The sequence below is a fragment of the Lycorma delicatula genome, chromosome 3 (genome assembly GCF_047948215.1).
Source record: "Lycorma delicatula isolate Av1 chromosome 3, ASM4794821v1, whole genome shotgun sequence".
NCBI classification, from domain to species: Eukaryota; Metazoa; Arthropoda; class Insecta; order Hemiptera; family Fulgoridae; genus Lycorma; species Lycorma delicatula.
Genome location: NC_134457.1, coordinates 156645414 through 156666294, shown reverse-complemented (window position 1 = coordinate 156666294; position 20881 = coordinate 156645414). Strand labels below are relative to the sequence as shown.

General features: G+C 31.5%; 1 protein-coding gene across 1 annotated transcript; it reads right to left on the bottom strand.

Moving 5' to 3' along the window:
* Nucleotides 1-3040: 3040 nt before the first annotated feature.
* Nucleotides 3041-4835, bottom strand: LOC142321234 (uncharacterized). Its single transcript, XM_075359229.1, has one exon. It carries the CDS (start codon nt 4805-4807, stop codon nt 3041-3043), a length of 1767 nt encoding a protein of 588 aa, XP_075215344.1. The 5' UTR covers nt 4808-4835.
* Between the last annotated feature and the right edge of the window lie 16046 nt (nt 4836-20881).

Here is a 20881-nt window from a genome sequence, read left to right as displayed (position 1 = left end):
GTAGTTTTAATAGCTCCTGAAGCTAACCTAATTGCGTGAACGGTACAAGCAAGTTCTATTATACCATTTGCCTGTGTGTCCAGCCGTTGACATGTCATATTCTTTCTAAATGGGTAGGCGCAACCCATCTTATAATAAAATATACGAGCGTCATAAATTAAAAATTTATGTCGTCAATTTAATAAAATAAGGATAGCAATTCGCTGCCGCGTCTTGGTCGCTGTATGCCAGCAAGTATCTTTCCTTTATAGCTTCTTGGAGCTATACATCTATGGTCGATTACTGTCCTCCAGCAATGAGGTTAGAGTCCTCCCTCAAGCAAACTATTGATTCCGGTTGAACAATACAACTGCAATACATCAAGGAACTCCTACACGGTCCGACAGTGTGATTCACGCTATACTGAGTCACCGCTTATGAGTAGCCAAATATCCCCTTGACCTCTAAGTTACAGTGTGGCCCGAACTCCCCCAAGAGCATGTACACCATACGTACATTCGACTGAACCTTCCCGCAGACACACAGCACAATCAGTTGCCAGGAGGAACCTGAACAAATTTACATGTTTGGTGAGCAGTTGAGCCCCCGTTGCCCTTAAAATGATCTGGAGACCTACTATCCCCCAAGTATTGTATAAAACTATACAAAGATCTCCCCTTATTCATGGTGTTCCATTGACGCAGCGTGCTTCCACCGCGAGGCTTTGCAGCCTCTTCCGCATGCGGGAGATGGGCAAATGAACGAAATTTAAATCCGGTGCATTGTGATCACCGTTCCGCTACGATATTGTCTCGGCTCGACCTTAGGGACGGGCGATTAACTTTCCCCAGGTAACTTTGCCCCAATACGGAAGATAAAGTCGACTGCTGTACTGCCTCATAGACCAAGTAGAGGTTCCTGGCGTCTACGAACTGTTCGAGACCAACGACTCTGGGGTCAGTGAGTGATGATCCCCAGGCAGAAGACTTGGCGTTAGCATCCAGAGCAACCAGCATTCTGTTGCCCGGGAGAGTGTCCAGAATCCTCCCTAACTTCGCCAGAAAGTTATTGATACTCCAACCAAGCTGGAAGTATCCCGACACTAGAATACAGCATCGAGCTTACCTCTCCTGATTCTTCTCATGATGATGAATTCCTTTTCAGACAAATTAGGCATCCAGAAGATACCCAACAAATCTGAACCGACCACGACCGCGGAGAGCGGCTGTTCACCACGAGAATGGATAACATCCACCCCGTGGAAGCCGACCAAAACGACTTCAAGGTCGTACTCCTCGAGAATTCTTATGGCTTCACTGGTGGCCTACCGGGAATAATGAAGATTCAACTGTCCCGGGCGCAAGCGTTCTACATGGCGGCGGCCGTCCTCGGAAGATTCCCCCAGTCCAGGCGACTCCGTAGGCCGTTTTCTTCACAGCTATAGCCTGAGCGACGTCATGCGATCTGTATTGCTTGCTCCTAACCCGGTGTCCAGCATCAAAGCCTTTCACCAAAGCACAGGCAGCGCACTTTGCAGGCGCGGTCTTATGTCCAGCTAGGGCCACACAACAACAACTGCGCTCTGCAGCAGAGAGGTGCGTCCAAAGCCTTACACTCGTAGCATCGGTCGATTTTCATATGATCGAAAACCCTGCATGAGGTCCGCCCAAGGAATAACCGACCATCGTCCACCAAGACCTGCCGGATCTTGGGTAAGGTTTCTAAAAGACAATGACGTTTTAAGGCTTTCTTACGCCCCAACCGCCGAACCACCTTGGCCTCCTTTAGGAAGTCCTCAACTGTCATTTCCAACGCTGAATTTTGACAGCGTATGGCTCTGAGGATTTCGGTCTCTTTGTCCCTTGTTGCTCTCGGCAAATCATACATCAATATCTGCGGCCTCCGATGGCCCTGAACCTGAGCTTTACCTGTTGCTCATTAACTACCTCTAGCACGACGACATTGTCCCTTGTTTTCATGACCCGGGAGATCTGGAACTTTTCACGCCGCGGGTCCAGAACTTTTTTGTGGGTTAGCTCCGTCGCAGCAGATGAAGCCCCGGACTAGGCTTAACCTGGTCCGGGGCCACTATCATCATCTTGATATTGGCTCGCTTAATTTTGCAGGCCGCTTCTGGACTGGCGGCGGGGATTAACTCACTTGGGCCCAGGAGCAGCTGTTACCACAGTGAAAGAGACAGACTTTTTACCTTCTTTTTTTACCTTCTCTTCCACTCTTTTTAAAGATCTGTGGACTTGTGGTGGTCGGACAGGGCCGACCACCACATTGTTGTTTATATGGATGGTACTCCGATATAAACCGTTACAGATACTTTATAATCACGTTTGTAAAAGCTTTAAAAATTTAACTATGTATAGTTCGCAATTTTAACACTGAAAAAAAGTAAATTGAAATTCATGAGACGAGAGCTAAATCGAATGTTTTTTTTTTTCATTTTTTTTTTAAACGAGATCATTAATTGTAAACAATTTAGGTCTAGCAATTACTGACTCCTTTTGACAACAACGCACAAATAGCAGTATCAGCGTGGCATTCTGGAGTTGTTTTATGAATTTCTTTTCACACAATCTTAAAGCGAATTGTGCTAAACAATTCATTACGACCCTAATTATGGCCATGTTTAGCGTAGTAAAGAAAACTTAATTCGGGTAGCAATTCGAGACAGAGTAAATAAATTTGGTATTTACACTTTTAGACCTCTTCAAGAAATTGAAATGAAACTGCTATTGATATATAAATGAAACAGCTGCTGAATAAAAACGTTCCATTGTAAAACTGATAATAAACTGTAGAATAAAATTTTTCTTCTAACAAAGAGAAATTACCTTTTGTAGTCATGTTAAACAAACGCTGAAAAAACTAAATACTTACATAAACATACGGATACATAAATACTTACAAATAATTATTCAGATCATAAAAAAATAGATAATAACTAAGAATATACCACTATTTTTCGGGATAATATAACTAAATTATTGTTATATTATAATATAACTGATCAACGGGAATTAATAAATAAAAGCAACACAATGCCCTTTTAAACAATTATACATGTTTTATTGTCCTTCAAATTTAGACTGTTATATAAAACACTAATTATACATTGAGGCTTTCCAGTTTCTGAATCTTTTTGTTTTACTGCGAGTCCTACGTATATCTTATTATGAATATTCCTTAAATAATCAAGGGCCTTGAAATATCCTTTATTAATGATTTGTTCGAGACCTGTATAAAGAGAAAAGTTTGATTTGGAATCCTTATTGAAATAATTAAAATGTAGTACTATTCCTGTATAGTCTTTCCTTACAATTAATAAGTCAATGTAATCGTACACTGCCACATTTTTTTTTGTATTACTCGTTTTCAATGAACTTCTTGTTACATCCTTAACTATTACTCTTGTCTGACTTCTAACGATTCGAAATTCTAAATAATATCTTAGGAAAAAAAGCATCGCTTCTTGAACTTCTGCTTCTTGGTCAGTTAGGTCAAAACGAATAAAAGATTTTAATACACATTTACCCAATTTTTCGTAGCTAGTGCCACTTTCCCCCAGTGCAAGTATTGAACTAACATATTCACGGACTACGTCATCGGTTAAATGAAATTTCCTCATATAGTATTCCATGGAGAACACTTCTTTACGTAATTCATCTCTTATCTCCTTGTTAGGAAGTTTTACTGTAACTTTATTATCTTTTATCATAGTTGCTGTTAAATACCCTAAATCTAGTAAAAAATTTAAAAATACAGATTCTTCCGGAGCCGACATACCATATTTTCTGTTGTTAACCAACTTACTAAGCATTATAGCCTCCGTAAAATTAATCTTATCTGTAGTTTTTATTTGAATAGCTTTGTACTTGAAAAGATTACCCGTTTTCACTCTAATGTTATTGTTTAAAAATATGTACTTTAAATTTGGTATGTAGCTCGACATGACCCAGTAATTCTTAAATACTCTGAAACATAAATAGTGAACGATAGAGTGTACATTGTATAGCTTAACGCCAGTATTAGGTATATTATAGCCCTCGTACCATTTTCTAATTCTCGCCAGACTGTTAGAAATATTTAATTTTTCTGTCAAACCTTTTACTTCATTTTCAGTAAGACCATAGTACTTATTGAAAGGATGTTGCTCGTTAAAAAAAAAATGGTTAGTATTATTTACTTCTATTGTGGAAACTACCGCCTGCCTCACACAGGCGTTAAGGAGAGCCCTTTCTATATGCTGATTAGAGTTTAAAAATTTCGAAAAAAATTCTTTAATAAAAGAAATAATTTTCTGTAAATCTTTTCCAGCATTAAATATGGAGCGTTGAATTGGAGCATCGTAATCGTCTATAAGCACAATGACGTTTCTATTAAAATATAAATGTAGATAATTTGATAAAAAATTTAAAGATATTAACATATCGCGTTCTAAGTCTACCAAATTTAGACTAACATTTCGATCGAGAAAACAATAACGGTTAAATATATTTGCTTCCTTTTCATTCAAACAACCAGCCTCAGTTAAGTATCTGTGGTAAGAATAAGTATCTTTAACCATATATCGAAAACTTATTATAAAATTCTCCCAATCTTCTCCTCTTAACAGCTTAAAATCTAAATACATAACTGGGTATTCTCCAAAGTGTTCTTTAAAAAAAGGTTTATCTTTGTATATATTTAAATACTCGTAATTGTTAATTTTTTCATACTTATTTGTAAACACCCTGTAATTTTCAGTTTCGGTTTTTAATATTTTTTTTCCAGTTCGGTCTACAGTAATCCCATAGAAACTCTTTACCATATCCATATTTATGGATTTCCCAGAACGGCGTGGAGCCGTTATTATTACTCCCCAATAACGGAAAAATTCTTTTATGAACATTGTTTTGTCCACAAACGCAACGGAATTGACAACATCCATGAAAGTGTTGCATCCAATCTCATAATTTACACAATTTTCTACCTACGAACAAAAAATAAAATCACAATTCTAAATATTTATTTTAAACAAACATACCGTCTAATTTGTGAAATGTGTAAAATTCTACAATTTTTGGTTGTAACACGACATAAAACTCTAACAACCCAACGAAATTATAGAAACATTTTATTAAATTTTCATAAAACATGCATAACAAAATAAGAATTCAGAGTAAATATTTCTTAAATATGCTGCTCTTGGTAACATATTAAAATCCTAAATCGTTAACTATCTTTCTTTTGACATTAAATAAATAATAACACTTCTGTTGTTAGAGACGTTCTGAGAACAAAATAAGTGTGGAAAATCTGTCTCAAATAGTCAAAAAATATTATTTTTAATGTTTAAGAATAAATGGTAAAAAAAATCACACGATTAACAAAAATCATAATAAACTTATGAGATGAGTAGCTAACCCACATGAAAAATAAATTTACCATTTATATGTTATTATAATTTGCCACATTAATCTTTCTTCTTAATCAGTTTTTCTCTTGTAAAAAATATAATTCCAACTTCGGCCACATGTGAACACACAAACGAACACTTACTTTTAATATGTTACTTTTACTCTTTAAATGCAATAATATTAGGCACGTATTATTTTTAACAACAGAAAAATACATTTATGTTATCATACTCAGGAAAATTAAAAAAAAAATAAATTACGGTGTTTCAGATTTACACCTACATATTAAGTTTCACTTAATTATTTCCATTGTATGTTTCAACCGCCAATTAAAAACTCCGTTTCGTTCATGAAATCTTTCCAAATTAAAATTCATATAATAAAATTGCAGAATTTGGAAGTTAATAAATTGCAGTAGAAATGATTTTAAATACTTACATATGAGTTCAAAGAAACGGTTAGGAATATGAAAACAAGGAATATCAACTTCTTAGCCATTGTTCTCTTATATAATAATTATTTAAAATTTTACTGAATAAAATACCTGTCACTGTAAACAACTGTCCAAACAGCAGTAAATCGTAGGAAATTTTAACAGTATATTCAATATAAGATAAAACAAGATAAAGTAGGCCTAGCTAATGTTAAACACAGACTAGTAATTCACATTCCATTTGATAAAATTTTTCAGTAGAAAAATTAAATCATTATCAAACATCTAAATCGTAAACAAAACTTTTATATCAATAAAACAAACAATGAACAGGTAAATAATCTTTATGCAACTCATTTGCATTACAACACGTAAAAATAATTACGAAATTCAACAGCAGTCCTAGTTTATGAAAACATAAATACCACCTCTAAAAGTAACGACAACAAATACAGATTTAAAAAATATTTTACTTGTTAAAAAACACAATTTTATTTAATATCCTTGTTAAGGTATCAAAATCGAACTGTTATTGATTTTCTCTAACAATTTACAGTTTTCAATTTTCAATCGACAATTGTTAATTCTCTGAACGCTACAGAACACTTCTGTAGCATGTTTAAAAATCAGTGTATTCCGCTTTTGAACAATCTTACCTATTGCACGCTATTAAAGTAAGTCACAATTTTTAGAATTTTCATTTAAAATAGATAAAATACTACTAATATATAGTTTATATTTAGACATTACAAACAAGCAGACACGTAAAAAAAAGGAAGGTAACAAAAATTTACACGACATAATAATGAAATAGGCCTAATAATGAAATTAATGTATTTAAATAATGTTGTAAATTGAGCAAAGAAACGGATTAGGAATTATAATTAAAATATAAAGACTCGTTAAATTTTTAGGAGGGTAATTTTCTTTTCGTTGTTTCAAAATAAAGATAATTTATACTTTTTTCTTAATATGCAGTTCAGAAAGACAATTTTAATTTAATCAGACTCTTCTCTACTACCCGAGTAGCTGGACCAATAAATTTTTACTAGAAGTAGATGAACTTAATACTTCTTGATTTCTAGCGGACCTAAAAATCTACCTAGTAACATGTAACTTGTTAAAGCGGTTAAGAATAAAATAAATTAAAAGTAACGCTTAACGAAACAACACTATTAACGACATGATAAAATTAGCGCTAATCGCCGAATAAAACGTTAAGCGATCAAGAATATGTTTGATAATGTTTAAAAAGTTTTCGAAAATAAACCCGCTACGCGACACCACAGCAGCGTTGTAACAAAAACGTAACCGTTACAGATATTTTATATTCACGTTTGTAAAAGCTTTAAAGATTTAACTATTTATAAGTCGCAATTGTTATAAATCAAAAGTGAAAAAAATAAATTAAAATTCATGAGGCCAGAGCCAAAACGAATGTTTTTTTATTAGATGAGATCAGTATTTGTAAACGATTTTTGTCTTGCAATTACTGACCTTCCTTTTGACAACCACACACAAATATTAGAATTAGCATGGCATCCTGGAGTTGTTTTATCTAAAGTTTATAATGATATTTATTTTACGAATTTCTTTTCACGCAAAATCTTATCGCGAATTCTGTTAGCAACAATTCATTACAACTTTAGTTACGGTCATATTTGACATAGAGAAGAAAACTTAAATCGGGTAACAATTCGTAAAAAAGTAAGTAAATATGTAATTTTTGCTTTTAGACCTCTTCAAAAAATTGAAATGAAACTGCTGTTGATATTAATGAAGCTGCTGTTGACAATAAAAACGTTCCTCTATAAAACTGATAATGAACTAAATAATAAAATTTATTTTCTAACAAACAGAAAAATTACCTTTTGTAGTCATGTTAAGTCGATAATCATGTTTGGTTGATTACCCTACTGCTAATTTTATCTAAAATTTTCGAGAGGCTATTTCTTCAGACATTGATCAATTTTGAAGTGTAACGATGAAATACTCGTTCAATTTTGTTTTAGAAGCGGCCACTCAAATATAAAACGAACTCATATATAATGTTTTAATCGTATGAATCGAGAGAAAGAAAGACTCCTCATCGGCGTTTGTAGACGTACAACAGAAATTCGATAAGATTTCATTGCCAGGTCTGCTCTTGAAATATTGCCTTTTTAACATTACTATTTGATTCTGCGAAGTTACTTAGATGGTTGCTTCTCGCATGTTAGATATAAGATCTCTCTATCTTCTTTGAAAATGCCTCGAGAGTGTCGCAGGGTTCCGTGATGGGACCGGATTTATTCTTAGTGTATTATGCTAACTTTTCGTGTCCAGGATTTGTTGCAATTCCATCGTATGCAAATTATACGGCGATCTTACCAGTTGACGATGACGAGATTGTAGCCTCGGAGAAGCTTCAATCGGTGTTGGATGCATTTATTACGCGGCAGATTAAATTCAGTTCAGCGAAATCTACGCATGTTAGGTTTACGACTAGGAGAGACTGACCTCCATTCTACTTGGATAATGTATAACGTTGAACTTCCTCATACAACTGGTATGATATACCTTGGCATGATCGATGTATGATGTGGAGGAATTCTGAAATACATGAATATCTGGGCATTCCGTACGTTTTGGATAAGATTTACCGTTTTAGTTCTAAATGCATAGTTAGGCTAAATAGAAATTTAAATCCCCTTGCTCAGAACCTGCTAGACGATGATGGCATTAAACGATTGAAAATGGTTCATGTGGAATCCTTAGTGATGGTCGCTGAAGATACATTTTTTTTACATTTTTGTTTGTTTTTTGTCGGTACTATTTCGTTTATTACTGTTTTAACGCTATTAATGTTTGTTTATAACTGTTATCGCTATTTCCATTCGTTTGTTTATCTGCCTGTGCTTATTTCCTATTTGATAAAAAGCATGTTTGCGAACTGAATTTGTTAGATACATATCTCTTTAGATTGGACAAGTTCTAGAACGCATTGATGACATTGCTTATGACAATGAGTGTTCATTGGATCTTACCTACTACTATAAATATGTTTATTATAATATTCGTTTACTGGTTATTATAACCTTTTACTAATTGTTTTTGTGCGGGGGTTCATCATTTGATGGCTCTCTCTCAAGTAATATTTTAACATATTATTTACTTATAGTATCGTCAGGAGAAACCGAGTGTATATTTTTCTACAGTCAAAAAACATATACATCATTCTTGATACTTTTCAAAAACACAAAAAGACTACATTTTAATACATTTGCGTATGACTTATGCAAATATAAAATTATATAATAAATAGATATCAACTTTAATATACGCTTAGATCGCATTCTAAATGCGTATCAACCTAATTTAAATCAGCTGATGCCAGAATGAAAGCAATGTTTCACACTGTTGAAGGTGATCCTAAAGAACCTATTTAAAGTAAGATATTTGTAACGTTTTATTATAAAATTTAGTTTGGTTTTTCGTTTCAAAAGATTTTATTTTAAAATAATTTTCATGGCTGTAAAGAAATGTAGTTGGTATCTGTTCCACTATCACTAGATTCCGTGGTTGAAGAAACAATTCTGGCAGATTCTTTAGAAATATTTTTTTGGCTTTATTAACAATAACTTTTTTGATCTTGTTTCTGCATACGAACGTCAAGTGCCTTGTTAGATATGTATATTGTTACTATACTGAGAAACTCTCGTTTTTATTTTATTACATACTTTTCTTTACTTTTACAGGTAATATTATGAAATTCGTAAATTATTATTAACATTCTGTTAATCTGATCTTAATGCAAGTTTCGAATTAAAGTCGGAATTTAAATTTTTTTTTTTTTTTAAATTCATCTTCATGAATGAATAATAATTAAAAATAACTCTACAGATTTAATGTGATTAGAAGGGTGTTTATTAAGTTGGTGATACAAAAACAGGGCATCTAAAAATAGTTCATTTGACCAGCATTTATTCATGTGCATTCTGATAGTGATTGCCTGATTGTTCAATGAATATGGCCGTGATTAAGGTGATCCAGTTTGTTTACTAATCCTAATATTTTAGGTGATTTTCTGTCGGAGGAGTTTTCCCCGTAGCCTTTGACATTCACTTTTATATGTAACCCACAAGAGATTTTCTGTTGAGGTTTACTTCGCTAAACCGCTTTTGACATACTCTTTTCTACTCTTCATTTCTATAAGCCCTCACCCTCACCCTTGCTTTTACTTTTGAAAGAACCTATAAATCTTTTTTTTTAAATACTGTGAGCGCAGAATATACAATTGTATTTATAATTAATTTAATGTTAGTTTAAATTCTGTTCAGATCTTAATATGTAAAATAATATTACTATGTCTACAGGTATACGTAACGTAGTCATTACGTATGCTATTAAGTGAAGTCATATCTACAAAAAATTCGCACCGTAAATATAGAATCAACCTTTATTTTACCAAAAGGGACTTATTTTTATAATTTATGTATTTTCAAATTTATACTACTTATCTTTGATAAATATTGGATATTTTTAAACACCACTTATGTTGCTAATTTTTAAGAGTATTTTTTTAGCAAAGTATTTTTATAGATTATAGAACACCACGATCTTTTTAATTGAATTCAAAGAAAAGTGATAAGGTTCTCTATACAACCGGTATATATATTTTTTTCAGTAAAAAAACGTAAAAAATTGTTTTTTCATCATTGCTTTATGGAATAAGCTAGAGAAATTACCTGAAAGATTTAGAGAAAACATTGTAGGTCCTACATTCGACCGCATTTCAAGCAGTCTTTGGTTACGCTTGGCAGGAGTCTGTTTACCAATATTTGAATTTATTTATTATATTTTTATCAAACTCCGAGTTCTCACTTTTACATTTCATTTCGACATTTTTCATTATAAAGAGAGTGGTTTTTGTAGTCATACAAAATTTTTAATAAAAATTAAATTAAATGATATTAAAAAAAAAAATAAATTAAAGTAAGAAAACCAATTTTTCTAAAAACGCAATAAAATGGGAAAATATTACTGTTTTGTTTTAATTATGCCGTAAATTTCAACTTTTAAAATCGGGACCAAATCGAGTTAGATTTTGGTTGCTTGTTTGACTCCAACTTTGTTTAATCTTTTAAGACTAAAATTTGAAAAATGTTACTTTTTAAAATTTTAATGACTTTTTTATCTATATACATCATTTTTACATATATACTTATTTTACGCTTCTTTTTTATCTTATTTTTTAATTTGATGTTCAAGTTGATTAAATTATATAGATTTTGAAAAAATGGCGTCTACTGCCTCCCATGTTGTTTTTCTCTCACATTCACTATTTCACCCACACTCACTCTCTCTCTCTCTCTCTCTCTCTCGATGTCTCTCTCTCGATGTCTCTCTCTCTTTCTCTCTTTCTCTCTCTCTCTCTCTCTCGCTCTCTCTCACTCTCTACCTCTCTCTCTCTCTTATACGTACACACAAACAAATATGCAACGCACGCGCGCATAATATTATTTATCCCTCATCAAGCGCAGTTAAATAAGACATTAAATTTTGCATTATAAATACTCTTAAAGTTATTTAATTTAAAATTTTGTAAATTTTCTTGTCTCTATAACTATTAAATCTTAAGTGTTGTATTATTATTCAATTTTTAAATATCAACAAAGAATTTTTTATATATAAGGCTATGTAAATTTCCTGACGATATTTTTGCATAAATTATTCTTGTAATATAAAATAGCAAAGGTTCATGTAAAATTTAATATAATATTACTTTATTATATACATTATGTAAATTTGTCAGTTTTCTTGTATTATAGATTATTTTAAACTTAAGTAAATACATATAAAATTTAGGTATAATCGTTACCGTAACAAGTGGTTGCTGTATCAATGTCGCAGTATTGTATTTTATTATATTCCCAGAACAAATTACGTTTTGTATACTTAGTTAAAGTAAATGATAGTATAAATTATTATAACACCCTAGAAAACTGTGTCGCATTATTTAATTTCTTTAACTTTTTCTACTGCATTACATGATTGGAATTTACTTTTTTCTTTTTTTTTTATTACTTTTAAGACCATAATGGATCACTTTAGTTCATTTTTTTTTTTTTGGCAAGTTCTTTCTTTTCTTGCTGATTTGTTGTTTATCAGCTTTTCTTTTTTGCCAGTAATTTCTAAGGGTTTCAGATCTTCTTGCCCTTTCTTGTTCAGAGTACACCCGGCTTATTGTTTTCTTGGGTTTTGATAGGAATCTTGTTTCTTTATTTTTTAATTTCTCATAGTTTCCGGTTTTCGTTTTTAGGTTTTCACGGGTTATGTCTAATTCCTCCATGTCTTTCTGTACTTCGTATAACCAGTTCGGTCTGCTTTTCTTGTTCCAGAAAAGTTCGATTATCCGTCTGATAAGTCTAGTCTCTTCCATTCTGAAAATATGTCCTAGAAAGGAAATTCTCTTCTTTCTAAATTTATTAGTTATCGGGATGATAGTTTTGTAAATCTCTTCGTTTGGAATAATTCTCCAAATCCCGTCTTTTTTTAATGTTTTTCCCGATGCATCGTCGTAGAATCTGTCTTTCAATCTTTTCCAGTTTGTCGGTAAACCTTGTCTGGTACGGTCCAAATATGGTTTCGCATCCGTAAAGTATTTCTGATTGGATAACTGAGTTATAATGTATTATTTTTGTGTTTATGGACATGCATTTTTTGTTATAGATGTTTTGTGTTTTTATTGTGGCTTTGATGAGTTTAATTAAAATATTACTTTTATATGAAAAATAAAAATATATTATACCATAGCTGTTAGCATTGGGTTATCTACAAAATAAATAAATACATTAACGGAATATATATATATATATATGATGATTAATTGATGAAAATCTGTAATTACGTTTTTCTTACAAAGTAAGTGAACACTAAGAAAGGACTTTTTTAATTCTGAGTTTAAAGGGTTAAAGTGGAGTAACAATTAAATTAACTATTTTTTTTAATTTCGCAGTAACAAATGAGCATATCAGCTTGATTTTTGCTGTGTAATTTTCATGTAAATAACTAAAATCAACTTCCAGATTTTGTAATTCGACCTTGAAAGGGGTGAAGAATAGTAAAAAACTGTTGAACAAAGATTGAAAATTTTCCTCATTTCCGACTACTCTGAACTAGATGTTCATTCTATTTGGGCTTGAAAATACTCTTCAGATAAATAATTCTCTTTTTGTTTAGCCTTCAGAACCACCATAAGGTATTACTTCAGAGGATGATACGTATGAAGGTAAATGAAATGTAATGTTGTTCAGTCTCCGGTCGACCATACCTGAAATGCGTGGTTAATTGAAATCCAACCACCAAAGAACACCGGTATCCACAATCTACTATTCAAATCCGTATAAATTTAATTGCCTTTACTAGGATTTGAACCTTAGAATATCGTAAAACTATTTTAGGTTTTTTTAATTTTAATAGTTTAAGGGATAAATAACAAATTTTTTACGTTTTTGCCGTTTTATGCTACAGCATTATTGAATCAATCTTTACGAGATTTGGTAACATTATGATAGTAACTTATGTTGTAATTCTGATTATGTATTTAACAAAGAAAGCCGCGATGGGAAATCTAAAAACCAATTAGTGGGTCCTCTTCTGACCAATCTGTTTCTCTAAAAAATTAAAATACGGTAGTAGTTTTTATAAGTTGAACAGGCTTTAATTGTTATATATCATTCTTATTTTCACAAGATTGAGTTTAATAAACACTGGGAGGGTCTAGGGGCCACACAGCCTTCTGGATAGACGGAAAAAACGAACGAAGCAAGCCCTGATTGACTAAACATCCCATGAATGTGACGGAAAACACAAGTAACCATATAGCGCGACCGAAGCTGCGACGAGAATTCTGGTATATATACAGGTGTCCAACGAAGAAATGGAGTTCTAATAAAAAAAAGCCCTACTCTAATTTTTCGGACCCAAAATAAGAATAAATTTGATGGTTTCTTACGTAATTTGAGCAGGAAAATAGGATAAAACAACTCCTAGATCTGTAATTCCAGTAGTTAAAGATATCAACGTAGAACATAAAATTTGGTATCGAATAAGAAAACTATTGTACTACAAATCTAAAAAAAGAAATTTGTTTTTGACACCGAATTTTATGTTTTACATTGGATATCTGTTATCCAATGAAATTTATTTTTGACACCGAATTTTATGTTTTACATTGGATATCTTTAACTACTGGAAATAGAGTTCTGGGTCCAACTTCATCCTATTTCTCAACTCAAATTACATAAAAAATCACCAACTTTACTCCCTAATTTGTATCCCAAAAATTACAGTAGGGCTTCTTTTTATTAGAAGCGGTGAAATTCGGGCTAAATTTTCGTTAGCTGTAACACGAAAAGAAAGCGTTTCCAGATCTATGTTTATTTGAACTTTTTTCATTATTTTCACCAGTAAAACATGTCCTGAAAGTTGCTTCGTTTCTTCGTGGAACACTTCGTACACACACATGCACACACACACACACACACACACACACACACACACACACATATATATATATATATATATATACACATAAATGTATAAAGTTAAATATAAAAAAATATACATGAAATATAAAAAGACAGGAATAGAGTAACATATTGTGATGGAATTGAATATAATTGCTAAGTGGAATAAACAGTGATATGAAAGTTAGAAAATAATGAATAAAAAAAAATGAGATGTTTTTAAGTAATTAAATAACTGCTGTTATCTGTTAAGTTAGACTTTACTGCTGTACAAATGTTACAAGCACTATGCGCTTTATAACGGATTTATACGAATGACATTCTTTCACATACTTTTTTCAAATACAATTTCAAAAGAAGAGAAATACATACAAACAAAGGAAGAAGGAAATACGGATGAAAGTACTACTATTAAAATAAGAAAATCTAAAATATTTAAATATAACACCATAGATCTACGCCAGGATTTGTTGGGATGACTCCAAATGGTAAAAAAAATGTAATAGAGACCAAAAAGAATAAGAAAAATGACATTGGACTTAGTTCTTCTGTTGTAAATACTTAAAATTATTGAGACTTAATAAAATTAAAATTAGAATCGGTCCAGTAGTTCTGAAAATATCAAGTGATTTAGAGGCCAACACCGAACACACACCGACCACACACACACATACGTACATATGAACATTAACATCCGGAAAATTTCCAACCGGTTTTTTTTATTTTATGGTTCCTTAGGTCTCAAAACGTCAAGATCCGGTGAAAACCACATATATCCAAATTGGAACGATCACAATACTTTCCCTGCTAGAGCTACATCTCTCCTATAGCGCTATCAAGACGGGAATGTAATATTAAAAACTACAATATAGCTTACAGCTTAAATAAATACATTTAATTTGTATTATTATTACAGCTTAAATATAAATAGATTTAACTTTAATTTTTTTCCAAAATTAAGCTGTGTTTAAAATTGGAGGGGCTAAATTTTTCATAAAATTATAAGCATAGAATTTTTTTTCCTTTTTTAGATGAGGTTTTTTATCCTTTTAAACATTAACTATCCAGTTTATAAAAACGCTTCTTCTTTTAATGACAGAATAGTCTTTTAAGAATAGTACGTAGCGGTTCTAAAAAGAGGTCCTGAGTTTCAGTTCTTCGACATATGAAAAAGTATTGATTAAACTCTTGCAAATATGAACGTTAGTATTTGTTTAGTGATCATGTTTTATTATTATTAGAAATATTTATTCAGTAATTATAATTATTTAAGATAATTTTTTAGAATGAGACAGAAATAAATGTTACAATTAGAAAATTATAAATCATTTAAAACCTTTTATTGCATTATAACGGAAGCACAATCGAATCTCATTAAAGAAGCAAAAAAGGAACTGTCATTCAAAGAAAGTTGTGCACGTGCTCGCTTATTCCCGTTAGAAATAAAATTGCTCCATCGCTTCCGTACGCGTAAACATAATAATCTTGTGGTTGGTCTCAGAATGACTTGTTTTTTAAGTTTGTTGCCTTCATAATAACTCGCATTCTTCAGTTTAGGTGGTAGAATTAAAATCTTACTTACGCTATTGCTGTGTCGTAGCCCGATCACTCTTAATAAGACCTATTCCTGAACAATATTATCGACAAAAATTTCGGTTTATAGATGAGAATAGTGTAAAATAAAAAATATATAATAATGTTATCAAAATAAAGCTTATAAAAAACTTTGTAATCCGGTTTTGTAGTAACTGAAAAGTACTGATACTGATATTTTCCTGTTGAAAACAAGGTGACAGCGGCGGTATACTATAATTTAAGTACATAAAACAAAATTATTTCTCCTATAATAAAAATTATTAGAAATAGCAAATAATTTATTAAACTGTGGCGGTAGCAAAAAATAAAATAATTAAAATCTGATAATTTCGTTACATACAAAATTATATACTCCTATAAAAATTATTTTTGAATAATAAAAGAGTAACTTTTGTACAGAATTAAGTAATATTGCACCAATATTACGAGCCTGGAAAATCGCTTTGTACAGGTAACCGAGAATGAATACTAAACTAAGAGATTCATTTAAATTATTTTACAAAAATTTTAGTTACAATTATTTACGTTATTTTGCTATTTATTCATTTTTAAGTGTTTTATTTTTAAGCGTCAGCATTTGTTTTGTACTCAAATCTTTATACGACTAAATTACATAAATGTTTTCTAAAAATAATTAAGTCTTTTACTGTAAAGTTATATTACTGAAAGACATTAGTTTAAAATTAAACCTTTTTATTAATATTAAGCTAGTTCGTTAACTTATATATTTACTAAAAGTAGAATTTTGACATTTCTAAATTAATTTGAATATTGGACCAAACAAACTTAGTATAATATTGCGATTGTGCGTTAAATTCTTTTAAAAAAAGTGGGTATAATGTTGAGTATGCAGAGGTGTTAATATACGGGATTTTATCTCGATTTGTCTGCGTTTTAATCATAGACAAAACATTAAGATAGATATACTCGTAATAATAATGCAGCTGTAAAGCAATTTCTTCTTTAACATCTGGTTTAATAATAAAAGAAAATTTAAATTTTCATGATTCTAATTTTTAACTAACTCTAACAACGGGGTTCCACCCCCTGGATAGCCTCGGGTCCAGGTTGTCCCAGGCAAATCCCGAAGCCGGCCCAGAGGCTCTCCGGGTTATGGTGCCTAGCCCAAGGCCGCATATCTCGCTTCGGTCGCCATTACCGTCTTGCCAGAGGGTTCCGCCTCCTTGACCCCTGCAGTGTTCCTTACCCTCATGGTTGTGTGAATAATACTGATAAATAATAATTGAAGTATTCTGACTTTAAAGATACTTGAAAAAGAGAGAATTACAAAAAAAACAGAATAGTAATAACTGTTCTTTTTTTGTTTAACCTCCGGGACCACCGTTAGGTATTGCTTCAGAGGATGAGATAATGATTTGCAGCGTGTTTGAAAATGCCATACCTAACCGGGACTCGAACCCGGGTCCTTCGGATGAAAGGCCGAAACGCTACCAATTGCGCCACGGAGGCCGGCAGAATAGTAATAACTATGGTAACTAAAGTGCAGACACCTTTGACAACGAAACACTCATAATTATTTCTGTTGCCATGGTGACAGAAATATAATGAAGTAAAAGATTTTTTTTTCATTAATGAATATCTCTCACAATCCCAAAGGGGGCTAAAGTCTCGGTCTATGGCTTAAAACCTTCCCTAGGATAATGCGAATGTGCCCTGAAAATTTGAAATCAATGGTTTGGTTGGTTTTCGTGTGATACTGTTACAAACAAACTTACACACAGACAAATTTTCAGCTTATATATAAGATTCCTTTGTACTACTGCTGTTCTGTCTACATGAAAGCGCGCTGTAATTATGTTTATTGGTACTTTAAATATTGCTTCAAGTCTATAAAACCTCTCCCGAATAGGAAATGAATAGTGTTCAATGAAATGTATATAGACTGTTTCATAACAAACGAAAGAAGACGACTTTGAATCTGTCTAAGTTATTGATATATTAAATAGAAGATTGACCGTCGTAATAATTATACGTCGGTCTAAAGTTGACTGGCAGTAAAATAAAGTACAAATTTTGAGAAAAAGAAGATAAAGTATTTTAAAATAAGAGTTTAGGGTTGTTAATAGTCATAAAATAAAATATTTAATGTTAAATTATTTCAGAAATTTGTTTTATGTTTTAAAAGCTTTTTTATTTTTATTTCTGTTTTATAACTTAAATCTATTTGTAAATGTAATGCTAGATGTTTTGTTTTTTTACTTTAAAACTTTGTTAATACGAATTAAAAAGTTTTTTTTAAAAGCTGAATAATAATATTATATTTAAAACATTTGACCTTTCATCAAATTTGTACATAATAGCGTAAAGCGAGAGAGTTTTACGAAAAGAAAAGTATCTTGTTGAAGGTAGGGATCTTTTCCATCCGATACGGCGAGGGAGACATTGAGAGGTGTTGACCGGAATGCCCGAACGGACTATAAAAATGTCACCACGACGAAGAGCAACGCTTCTTTATTTTATCCCCACTTTGTGTCTGTGAAACAACGGCAGACTCACACGTACATAATTGACAGAAGACTCCAAATTCTTTACTACCAAACGAATTTACCTGCAATTGTTTTCTGACCGTGTGTTCATTGTGGTTTTTTGTTTATTTTCAGAATATTAGTATTTTTGTTTCTTTTCGCTTTGCAACAAAGCTTGCCAATATATACTGTTACTTTAGAGTCGTTATCACCACAGGTCTACTGAGCTAACCGGTTTTTAAACGCTCTAAGTTTGTTTGCTTTTATAAATAAATAATTTAATAAAAAAAATACCAGATAAAAATAAAATAAATTTCACACTTATTACCATATTAATATTCAAAAAAACCGGTTAAATGTGATCATTTATAACAATGTAGAATATACAAATTTTCCTATTATAATTTGTTTACTTTATCATTATTGAATTTGTCAATTTGTATACATACATTTCTTTCTCCGATTTTAAGAAAATATTTTTAAAAACCACATCATTCTCTTTTTTGTTACCAAAAAAATACGTTTTTTTTTTTGGTAGGTTTCATAAGAAAGCTACCTATTGCAATGGGTGCATAGGACCTCCGGAAAATCTCGACGTATCTTTGCGTAAAACCACCCTAAAACCACCGTATATGTTTCACTGGCCTGTGGACACGATAACTGCCGTAATTTTACGCCAATCACTTTCAAATTGTTCCTTAAAAATAGCTCGTCCCAAAATCTCTGTCGTGTTTTTTAACGGTGAAAATCGAACTATGGGGGTGGAAATGGGATGCTTTTCCGAAAAAAAATATATTACTGTAACTTTCTTATTAAGTAAAATATCGAATCCGTTTAAAGTTCCTATTATTTTTTTGGATAAAGGCCTAAAACTTATCTAAATAAAGTTTTTTGTTACCACTAACCATTGGCCCAGGGAGTGGATGAAATGGGTATTCAAAGACAAAAAATCATACCTTCGTTAATAGGCACAGTATCGAATCGGTTTAAAGTGGTCGTTAGTCCTCTAAACATTACCTAAAACTTTTGTCTGAAACAATTTTTGATATGACCAATCCTTACGGCAAGAGATGACCAAAACTTTGCTAGAATTGTAAGAAGATGGGGCTTCTCGTATGCTAAAGATGTAATTCTTTTTTCACGTGCAACCATTGTCGTATTGAGTAAATTTGAAGTTTTTCTTTACTTTAAGGTGGAATCTTTTTTATCCTCTACTTAGCATGTGACCTATAATTTACCTCAAACTTCCAGCGTGCCGAAAGAGATTTTTTAGAATATGTATCGATTATATCATGTAATAAAGAATAATGAATTTAATAAACTATATACACATAAACTATTTCTATATATGTATATAGAAAAACAAATACCAGAAAATGTGTGGTCAAAAACAAAGTAAATAAAAGATTTTTTATTTGTTAAAAAAGTATGTAAAAATTGTTTTAATATTGTATTTTGTGTTATAAAAAGGTTATGTGAGTTAGAGTTTGCCGAAAAAGTAAATAAAATGCCAAATATAACATTAATTTGAAGAGTAAATTGTTTAAAACTTAATTGTGTAAATTCAAAAATGTTTATCCTGACAGTAATTATACACTTGTAATCCTTATAGTATACATCATTTGAAGTAAGATATTAAATCTAATTATTAAAACCAAATTTAATTAAACCCCACGCAAAGCTCTTTTAAGTTTATGTAATTATAAAAAGAAAAAGAAAAAAATGGGTACGTTTAAATTACACAGAAAACATCAAACGGAATTAAAAATTATATAAACTATTGTTATAAAAAAAGGATGTTTATTTTTTCTACTTCTTTGGTAATTTTTTTTACATTATCTATGTTAAATATTTATTAAATAAAAATAATTACTTATTGTTCCTGAAAATTAATACGTCGTAATTAAATTTTACTCTAAATCAATTTTTTTATTAAAATTATCTAACCGTTTCGTAGTTTGACTTGTGAATATTTCTCTGTCTACAGTTGTTATAAATAAGTAAATGATTGTGACAATTAAGTGAATAAATATCTTTTCTATAAGTTAAATATATATAATTTTAAATTACGTTCAGATACTAGTAAATGTAAGGAAGTATAATAATTATATCGATTAGTTTAAATCATAATAATAAAAATATCTAGTGATCTTATTGAAGTGAAAACTTATTTATGCGGGCCACTCACTTCTGGATGGGCATTGAAAAGGTCTGATCTGTCAGGCTGTAAAGTGAAACGATCATTTGTTTAAAATTGGGCGAACCGAAGTTAACCGGGAGACAGTCTGCGGGTAGTGAATAAGTCTGTAGACCCGGTGAAAGGCTAGTTCGTGTGAACTCGGTGGAGCCGATTTTGTCCGAGCGAACAGTCAGTTGTGCGTAGCTTCTGTGCTTGGCTGTGTTTCGTTTTACATTAAATACATTTATAATTGTTGTTCTGTGTACGTGTAATTTTCGTATAACTAC

What these genes read in the sequence shown, in the direction of transcription:
- LOC142321234 (XM_075359229.1), bottom strand. Translation starts at nt 4,807, where the DNA reads ATGGATATGGTAAAGAGTTTCTATGGGATTACTGTAGACCGAACTGGA.